Source organism: Limulus polyphemus, unplaced genomic scaffold (genome assembly GCF_000517525.1).
Source record: "Limulus polyphemus unplaced genomic scaffold, Limulus_polyphemus-2.1.2 Scaffold489, whole genome shotgun sequence".
Taxonomy (NCBI): Eukaryota; Metazoa; Arthropoda; class Merostomata; order Xiphosura; family Limulidae; genus Limulus; species Limulus polyphemus.
In genome coordinates, this window is record NW_013666099.1 from 439,631 (window position 1) to 450,485 (window position 10,855).

Consider the following 10,855-nt stretch of genomic DNA (forward strand, 5'->3'; position numbering starts at 1 on the left):
ATATATATATATATATATATATATATATATATATGCTCCTATTCAGAACAGTATATTACATTTGCTATATTATTTAGTAGGTTAATTTTTAGTTTTGATCTACGTAAGCAGCTTGTTTTCATCAGAAGTTATTGGCAATTGAGTTATAAAGTACATGTTTAATAATTCAGCAAGTTGGCGCCTTTATAACTGGTTTTAAATTTAACGCAAAATCTGAATAGATTAAAACAAATTATATAAAGGCAAGTACCATGAAACTATCTTCTCAGTTTCATAGATATATATGGTTCAACGAAGAGCATTATGAACGAAAACCCCCCAGTGGCACAGTGATATGTCTGCGGACTTACAACACTAGAAACCGGGTTTCGATACCCGTGGTGGGCAGAGCACAGCTAGCCCATTGTGTAGCTTTGTGCTTAACTACAAACAAACAAAAATAACGTAAAAAGCTGTGATTTCGGTGTTGGTAAGCATATTATGAATTACTTATAAAACTTGTACCCATCACGTCAATCCAAACAAATACATTTTTATTCCAAGGTTATACAAATGCTTTCTTTTTGTTCATTCTTACAAAAACGGAACTAAAAATCACAAACAAGAAATATCGTGGCATCAGTGATCAACACTGAAGCCCAATAGAAATATCATTTAACTGACCAAAACGGCCAGTATGTCAGAAATCAGCTAAACAAAAACTGATTATTTTTCATCCTGCCAATGTGACCACTAATTTATTGATCTAGCAATGACCGTAAGTAAAAGCTTTCATGAAACAAGAAATTATTTTTAAATGAACAACTTACTAATTAGAATAAAAATTCCAAACGTCAACTCTTGATTGCTTAAAAGAATAGATCACTTCTCTTTTGTACGAAATAATAAACATTGCTGATATTTATAACAAAACTAAAATATATAAAACACAATACTGCTACGTCAGAAATTAACAAATCCACCCCCTATCCCGTAGAAGGGAAAGAATTTCTCTGTCATTCTGTTACATGATATTTCCAAAACGATTCCCTTAAATTGCAAGAGAAAAAAACTGCCAAAGAATGTGTGCTCAAACAATAATAACAATAATAGCTCTTGGTCAGTAGCTCCAACTTACAAAATGTGAACTAAGTGATTCGGAATTGGAATAGGTAACTCTCCAATAATAACTAAAAGCTTTAATTTTGTTTGTATTTAGTAAGTGGTCTGTGGAGTAGTGCATTTGTGGCATTTTAATTTTACCAAAGTAATAGAACTAAATGGAGTAGTAATGACCACCACACTGGGTGGAAAAGAATAAATATATATGATCTTTATAGTAACAAAGTCACAAGTAGCTTAACACACTGATAAGACCAAAGGTAGCCAAATAGGTTGTAAGATATTGTGCAATTTTAGTGGTTATCTTACATAATTAGATGTATAATGTGCTTCCCAACACAAGCTAAACACAGATAGTTAAACACTACATGATAAATGTACAGTTATCTTAGTACTTCAACCAACTAATGTATAGAGACATTTTGGTGCATGTCTGATGCTTCAATTTTGTAAGTTGAAGTTTCTTTTAAGAAACTATTCCTGGACATAGAAAACATATGAAATCATCCTAAAAAACGAGCAACAACCCTACAATGGAAAAAAACCCATAAAAGACAGTGCATAAAAAATACTCTAAAGGTAATACAAACTATGGTTCTATTTTACTTCAAATACAAATGATATATTACATGCTGCCATTATCACTTATTTTGTAGTAATATTGCTATATTTTTGGCAGGAGTTTTTTTCAATTAAAAGATATAGCTGTCAATCTGTTCATGAATACTGGAAACTTCTCTGACAGAATATTTATCACTTTTTGTGATCAAAGCACTATTTATTGAAACATAATGTTATCAGTAACTACTGAGACATGATGTACCTTGTCAGTATCTGATAGTTATAGTAACTACTGAGACATGATGCACCTTGTCAGTATCTGATAGTTATAGTAACTACTGAGACATGAAGTACCTTGTAAGTATCTAATAGTTACAGTATCTACTGTGGCATGATGTAACTTGTCAGTAACTGATAGTTACAGTACCTACTGAGACATGATGTACCTTGTCAGTACCTGATAGTTACAGTACCTACTGAGACATGATGTACCTTGTCAGTATCTAATAGTTACAGTATCTACTGTGGCATGATGTACCTTGTCAGTACCTGATAGTTACAGTACCAACTGAGACATGATGTACCTTGTCAGTATCTAATAGTTACATACCTGATAGTTACAGTACCTACTGAGACATGATGTACCTTGTCAGTATCTAATAGTTACAGTATCTACTGTGGCATGATGTACCTTGTCAGTATCTAATAGTTTCAGTATCTACTGTGGCATGATGTACCTTGTCAGTACCTGAAAGTTACAGTATCTACTGTGGCATGATGTACCTTGCAAGTATCTAATAGTTACAGTATCTACTGTGGCATGATGTAACTTGTCAGTATCTGATAGTTACAGTAACTACTGAGGCATGATGTACCTTATCAGCATTTGATCATTACAGTATCCACAGAGACATGATGTACCTCATCAGTATATGATTATTATAGAATCTACTGAGATATGATGTACCTCGTCAGTATCTGATTATCTGTGGCATGCATGCCTCAGTAGTTACTGTAACTATTAGATACTGACAAGGTACGTATGTACCTTATCAGCATTTGATCATTACAGTATCCACCGAGACATGATGTACCTCATCAGTATATGATTATTATAGAATCTACTGAGATATGATGTACCTCGTCAGTATCTGATTATTACAGTATCAATTGACACATGATGTGCCTTGTCAGCATTTGATCATTACAGTATACACTGAGACACAATGTACCTCTTCAGTATATGATTATTACAGTATTAATTGACACATTATGTGCCTTGTCAGCATTTGATCACTGAAGTATCCAATGAGACACAATGTACCTCATCAGTATCTGATTATTATAGAATCTACTGAGATATGATGTACCTCGTCAGTATCTGATTATTACAGTATCAATTGACACATGATGTGCCTTGTCAGCATTTGATCATTACAGTATACACTGAGACACAATGTACCTCATCAGTATCTGATTATTACAGTATCAATTGACACATTATGTGCCTTGTCAGCATTTGATTACTACAGTATCCACTGAGACACAATGTACCTTGTCAGCAGTTGATCACTACAGTATCTACTGTATGTTGTCATTAACTCTGATCACTACAGTATCTGCTATGGAAGAACATACATTATCAACATTCTTAATTGCTACAGTATCTTCTGTAACACAAAATTAATTAATGCTACAAAGTTCAAAAATAAATATACTACATTCAATACTGTCCTAAGAAAATATGATTCAGATAAAGTCGTTTTTCTGTATCAACTTGCATTATTATTATGTGCTTACACAATATGGAATTTCAGTTACAGTATGGAGACATTATAAGAATTAAAACGTTTTTTGAAACCAAACTCCAGGAACAGTAATTTTAGATAAGCTCATGAAACACAAGTGACAACAACTGGCATCTTTACAGGTAGTAATGATGCTTCTAATAAACTTAACAAGAAATCCATTTAGACATCTGGCATTTTGTTTTTTGATGACCTAAGAGAGAGCAGTAGTTCCTTAAGTTAAATTATAATAACATTTATAAACTTGAGGGAATGTCCCTAATTAGTGAAGTTGCATTAACTTTATGCAAAAGTGTATAAAAAGGATATAATTATGTACAAGAAACAGTAAGTTTTTCTTACACACAGCTTTCATCACTGACACATTTCAAATAAGATACAAATTTTAGTAGTTCAATGAACACATATTCTTCAACTGTCTTGGCCAGTATTAAAAACTCAATATCATAATAATATCACATAAACACAAAACAATCAATTAATCCATCCAGAATCCAGCTGGAGGAAAACTAAAAGTTAAATGAACTTCACAAGTTGCCATCAAATTTATCAGTAGAAAGGTATACTAGATTAGCTTTATGAAAAGAATAAAAACACTATAATGAAAACAAAGTAGTCAAGGCATTTTTCACCATACAATTCATTCAGAATTCATTGAAAATACTCGAAGTACCTGCAATTAAAGCAACTAGGATTATATCTTTTATTTTTTGATTTGAACATGGTTGGATATTTGAAGGAAGTAGGTTGAGAACTTTAATGGACTGTAACTGCCGGTTGAATGAAAAGAAAAAGAGATGATGTTTGGGCTTCTATACTTATCTATGTAGGTAGCTTGCTTTCATTAGAAGTTATTGGCAAGTAAGTTATAAACAACACAGCAGAAAAGCCAAAACGTCATCTACTTTACATTCAACAGTCAGTTTCAGTCCATTAAAGTTCTCAAATCTATGTCTACTCTGCCTAAAATTCCAATGAAATTATATTTCAAGATATTTTCACTGAAAATTTTATGTCAGTGTCAAGTTCTGGTAACAATTAATAACAATGTTAAAGCTTTTAAATGAGCAAAACTGCTATAAGTGTCTACTGCAATATTTAATAAATGTGTTTTTATTACACTAACAAGAAACTAAGAACTCTAGATAAAGATTTAAGCTGGATGGAGAAGTTATCTCATTGATTCTTTTCGAATTGCATGAGGCTCAGAAATGGCCATCAGAGTACAGGTACTGATGTGAAAAAGTGAAGATAAAATTTCGATGAACAAATAAAGATTATGGATTCAGAGTTAAGTAACAATAACGTGCTTAGTAAACAATGAAATTTTTGCATGAAAAACATGATTGAGACGATATCTGGATTTTCCCTGGAAGTCTTCTGTATGTCAACTAACTTTTAATCATGCACTAATAACTTACAGAATCTAATTCACAAGTTTTCCCCCTATATAAGCCTAAGAGTACTAAGAGTAGAAAGTTAAAAAAAATACAAAACTTAAAATGTAGTCCAAAGGATCATTCTGGAACACTTAAGATCTTTTTTTTGGCAAGTCCAACTTTGCGGTTTATTTGCCCCCCCCCCCTTTAAGTACAATGTCCATGTCTTCATTCAGACATTTAGGTTTAGAATTAAGTTCCTACACATGGTTTCTCTTCTGCTGGAGGGTCTAGAGCTGTGTGGATAGTGACCTGCACATTCCTGTTGACACTGACTGCAGGAAAGAAAACACCATGGAGACCAGAGAAAGCAACAGAGCCCTGACGTTCATCATTCACAAAGAAACTAAGGTGATGCTGGTCTAAGTCCAGAAGAACACCTACTACACAACCTTCATCTATTCCTCCATCCGTTCTGTTATGATGGTGATCATAATGAAGAAACCATGACCTCTGGTGGTCAATGTACATACTCCATCCTTTGTTGTCTTTGCCTGCAAACAGAAATCTTTCTTGATACTAATCTAGGTATCTGTTAACTTCAGTTTACATGTATAAAAATCTCTGCTCTTAGAATCCACACAAATTATGACTATAACTTGACTATAACCTACAAGGTTTGTAATCTTTACATACAAAATTATTATAACTTGTAAGATCAAAAAATGTATATCTAAATCGATTCTGATTTCTCTAACTTAAAAAAAGTGCACACAAAAAAAACACACACATGTATCATGTATTACTCAAACAAATTAGGCTTATAAACATATTACATAAAGTTACACTGAGATGTAAATATAGATAGAAAAATTATTAAGCTTGTTTATTGCCACACCATCTTTATACAGGCATATAATAATGTGCTTCAGTATTTATAGCTAAAAGACATTTGTTGCATGAATAAAACAAAAAAACTCTCATCACCCATATTTATTTCAGAACATATTGCACTTCAGCATATACTTTGATTGATAGCCTTTAGTTCAAATTGTCGACAGCCTTTGGTCACAACAAACAGTGCAATAATACTGAGATCTTATAAAGTTCCTTAGCATATATGAACATCAATAAAATTATTGCTATTCATCAAAAACAATACTTCTTGGCAGATATACCAATGAGACCACAGTGTACATAAATATGTGGTCACTGGAAATGGTCACCATTAGATGCTATCTGCTCATTGTGGTTACCATTCATGTCAATGATGGTCTATATCCTTAGTATGATGTGATAAACAGCTGAATGAAGCTTTAATGATGGCCTGCACCCTTGGTTTAATGTGACAGAGTTGGGTGAAGCTTTAATGATAGTCTACATCCTTGGAGTGATGTGACAGACAGCTGAGTGAAGCTTCAACAATGGCCTGCATCCTTTTTATGATTTGACAGACAGTTGAGGGAAGCTTTAATGATAGCCTGCACCCTTGGTCTGATGTGATAAACAACTGACTGAAGCTACTATCATGGCCTGCATCCTTTGTATGATGTGACAGACAGCTAAGTGAAGCTTTAGTGATAGCTTGCACCCTTGGTTTTATGCAACAGACAACTGAGTGAAGCTTTAATGATGGCCTGCATCCTTGGTTTGATGTGACAGACAGACGAGTGAAGCCTTAATGATGGCCTGCATCCTTGGGATGATGTGACAGACAAATGAGTGAAGCTCTAATGATGGCCTACTATCTTGGGATGATGTGACAGACAAATGAGTGAAGCTCTAATGATGGCCTACTATCTTGGGATGATGTGACAGACAAATGAGTGAAGCTTTAATGATAGCCTGCACCCTTGGTTTGATGTGACATACAGCTGAGTGAAGCTTTAATAATGATCAGCAACCTTAGAATGGCATGATGAACAGCTGAATAAAGCTGTTCAATATTCAACATGGCTTCATTCCCTCTGGTGGCGTACATGATTGTTGGTTATAGAGATGCCCACTATTGCCCACAGGAGGGTTACCCGGGTGATTTTTGGCAACAATGGGGATAGCTAAAGTCAGTTGTGTATCATGGAACACCTACTACATTAACAGACCTTGACGGATGCTATCTGGTGGCCATTTTTGGTGACTATGGATTAGTGTTCCCCATGATTCCATTGGTATATCCCCCAAAATTACTGTTCTATAATAAATAGTAATTATTTTACTAATGTTCAAAAATATCATGAAACTTTATAAGAAATCTGTATGTTAAAATATATTAAACTCAACTTTCCTTAAAGAATAATAGTGAGATAAAAATAATAATACAAAAATTGATGGATGGTTTCAGCTATAAGCATTTTGTTTCTAAAACATTCCTGTTTCTAAAAAAAAGAAAGGTTTTTTTTAATTAGATTATCATTAGGTAGAAAAGTACTTGCTGAATCATACAAAAGGTGTAGTAAATGCAAAGTTTTTAATAATATTTACCTTGTATTCATATTCCTGAAAAACTACATTTCAAGTTCCACTCAGTTGTACATGAAACAAGCAATCACGCATTAAGTAAAGACATTAAGTAGTTTATAATGTCTAGGACTTTACTGGTTGATAGTACTGCTAAGCTGTAGAAGTTGATCTTCAGTCAACACCTTGGTGAATATGGTTTTATAAACACATATGTGAAATGTGAATATGTTTAGCTATACTAACTTACCCAACATTAAATCTTTCACTACATCAAAACGGGCTATACCAAATGCAGGATCAGTGTTGTTCCCAAGTCTATCCACGAAAAACTCCCAGTAATGGATGCCTCGAGAAAACCCAACATTCCCTAGGGCCACCCTGTGTTCGTAGCTATCACATGTAACTGTCTGGTTTTCATTGGTCAAAACAATATCTGGATGAGCTGAGACAGGGTCCAGAGTAAACCAGGCAACTGTAAACAGCAGAGAAGTTTATTAAAAACTGTAAATTATTATATTCACATGAAGATGATATTACACAGGTCGTATAGTAAAAAAAATCAATGATTGACTGTTGAAAAAACTTTAAAAACCAGAAGGTGGCCAGTTTATATTTATTTTTCCAAAATGTAAGGTTACTAGGCAAATGTTGATAATGGTCACCAGTGAAAGTAACATTTATTCAAAATCCATTCAACAAGTTAAGCTAAAGCTAAACTCTGTCATGCAAAAATTGAAATTAACAGAAAAAAATACTCTCAATGCACTGTAATAAAACTATACTGTATTTCAGTTCACTAAACTTTACTTCCTTCAAATACCAATAAACAGAAAATATACAAACCTGACAAATAGTGATGAAAATAACAGCTTTCCTACTTCACATTTTTAATGTTACAATACCATTTTTTATTGTATAGAAAACGTTTAACTTGCTCGCATCATTAGAAAAATCTCCAAATAAAACCTCATAAGGAGTTGATATTTCTGTACAATAGAAATAAAATACATAATTTCTACTCTTGATGGTTTATGAAAGGTATGCCTCACTTTGTTTGAGAAGCTAATACAATACAGGTTGATTCATGGCTTAACATACCTAAAGTTTAGTTGAAATTCAGATCAGTTTGTTTGTTTTTGAATTTCGCGCAAAGCTACACGAGGCCTATCTGCGCTAGCCATCCCTAATTTAGCAGTGTAAGACTAGAGGGAAGGCAGTTAGTCATCACCACCCACCGCCAACTCTTGGGCTACTCTTTTACCAACGAGTAGTGGAATTGACCGTCACATTATAACGCCCCCATGGCTGAAAGGGCGAGCATGTTTGGTGTGACGATTGGAAGCCGAGTGCCCTAACCACCTGGCCATGCCGGGCCGAAATTTAGATCAGAAACTGTAGCTTGGTTAAAACTGGTAACCAGAAGATAACTCTATATATCAACTAACAGGATTTCTAGCCAGTTTTACTACATCGTTAAAGTTATGATAACATTAATAGTCTTGTCCTCCTCTTCCACCCCCTTCCCCAGTTATAAGTTGTTAACAAAGAAAATTAGTCTCCAAGAAAGTAAGGAAAGGATTGATAATACTTAATTTTATTTTCTGTATAAACTGTCAGAAATATAATTGTTAATAAAACAAAAGTACACGTGTTACAAACAGAAATAATAAAAACCAGCGCTGAACTATTCATCGGCACTAACTATATAGTAATATCACCTTTAAAAGAAACATCTTGATAAACAGATTGCACAACAAACTACGTATTTAAATCAATAGAGAAAGAGTATCCAACGCCGGTACCTTCTGCTGTATGTAAAGATATTGGGTCACTGTAACGACTCTCTCCTGTGCTGTTGATAGCTTTCGCTCTGGCTCTGTACACGCTGTTAAAATGTAAACCGTCTACTGTGCATACTGTTTCTGGGCCACAGTACACATCCTGTAAAGAAAGGGAGCATTTCTTTATAATACTGGAAGATAAAGCAGGATATGATCAAAGTCAACAAGAAAATAGTTTTCACGCAACAATACACAGATTAAACAAAATAAACTATGTATACATTCTTATGATATTCTCAAAATGTTTAGCACGACATTTTTCAGTTTCTCTAGGCATTAAACTTAAGAAATATCAATGTTGATCTTTTTTTTTCAATTGAATTTAGTTTATAATATATCCACTAGATGGGGATATAAATTGACTTTCTTTCGTAAAACAACAAAAGCTGAATAGACTCTTCACAAACACACTTAACTCGAACTGCACTGGAATTTCTAAAGCAGTCTGAAGTTATTCCCTGGGGCTGTTATTATCTGATACCCTCGTTCCCGAACACGTGCAAGTACACCAAACAACTCCGCTCATTTCAATCAAGTACAAAAACTACTTCTACTGACATAATTTCTAACCAAGAATTCAGGTTTTGACATCGATTTGAATTAATGTACTGGTGCAGACATTCAATAGAAACATCCAAGGAAAGTATTGCTAAAGGCTATATATACACACACACACACACATATTTTTATTTTCCCGCGGCATAGCGGCTTATAGTGACTGAGTTTTTCAAATACAAACTTTTAGTTCACAGCTCCGTCATCTCTTGACCAATTTGAAATCTAATTATAATTTTGGACTTAGAAAGTCAAACCCTTTCGATTGATGTATTTGACCATGTCCAAGGTCTCGTAAATTAATTCACTCTACTCCTGCCTTAAAAGAGTTCCATTTTGAGGGTAAGCTGGTAGAGATCCTAATTAGTACCAAAATCGAATCGGGTATACGCGAGCCCCACGCTTGGTGTTGCTGGCGTGCAAAAATATAGCTAATAACAAGAATAAAGTATCATAGATTAATTTAATCTAATCCTGCCTAAAAGAATTTCAAGTGCCGTGGCTATTGAGGATTCCCTCTTGTTCACATATACACCAATAAGCTTTTAAGGTTGTTTACACACACTAAAAGCTTTCTGTTATCCACATTTGCGCAAGAAATAAAAAGATCAGTCTAGTCAATTATAAATTAAGCTTTTGTCATGAAAAATTACAGCACGTACTTATTAATATAAACCAAATATTCTAGTAAATCTAATATTGATTAATTATATCCGCAGGCGTCAAGCACTAAAAGAAAGAATAAAAAGCGGGACGTTATAGGTTTGTTTGGTTTAGAGCAAATTGGTGTCCACAGCATGGAGCCGAACCCCGAATTTTAGCGTTGTAAGTCAGTAAACTTACTGTTGACCAAACAGGGACGGATGTTTCGGGTACATCTTAATTTTCCATGCAACCATATAATGACACAGGTCTGCAAATTTAAACTTCATAAAAGTTGTTGGTTTTAATAACGGACTTTCCACAACTCAGTTACGCAGATTTCGAAAATAATATTAATTTTTTTCTAACACGTAAGGATTTTTTACAAATCGGGACGAAAAAAAAACTCTTACTTAGATCAAATTATTATTTCGTTTACCACAATGAACACTATTCATTATTTTGTTTTTAACAAAAATACAAATTGAAAAAAGGGAAGAACATTATT

General features: G+C 33.9%; 1 protein-coding gene across 6 annotated transcripts in view; it reads right to left on the reverse strand.

The window, feature by feature from the left end:
- Window positions 1–512: 512 nt before the first annotated feature.
- The window catches only part of LOC106458590 (E3 ubiquitin-protein ligase TRIM9-like), a 63,248-nt gene continuing 52,905 nt past the window's right edge, over window positions 513–10,855 (reverse strand). For 2 of the 6 annotated variants that reach the window (XM_022384862.1, XM_013918111.2), the window contains 5 exons: window positions 9,112–9,250; window positions 7,557–7,781; window positions 2,711–5,403; window positions 2,273–2,537; window positions 513–2,211 (listed from right to left, as the gene is read on the reverse strand). In XM_022384862.1, coding sequence (XP_022240570.1) covers window positions 5,102–5,403; window positions 7,557–7,781; window positions 9,112–9,250 — 666 coding nt within the window. In that variant the 3' untranslated portion in view covers window positions 513–2,211; window positions 2,273–2,537; window positions 2,711–5,101. Of the gene's footprint in view, window positions 2,247–2,272; window positions 2,538–2,710; window positions 5,404–7,556; window positions 7,782–9,111; window positions 9,251–10,855 lie in introns of all 6 variants that reach the window. The other 4 variants (XM_022384860.1, XM_022384861.1, XM_022384859.1 and 1 more) reach the window with 4 other exon arrangements.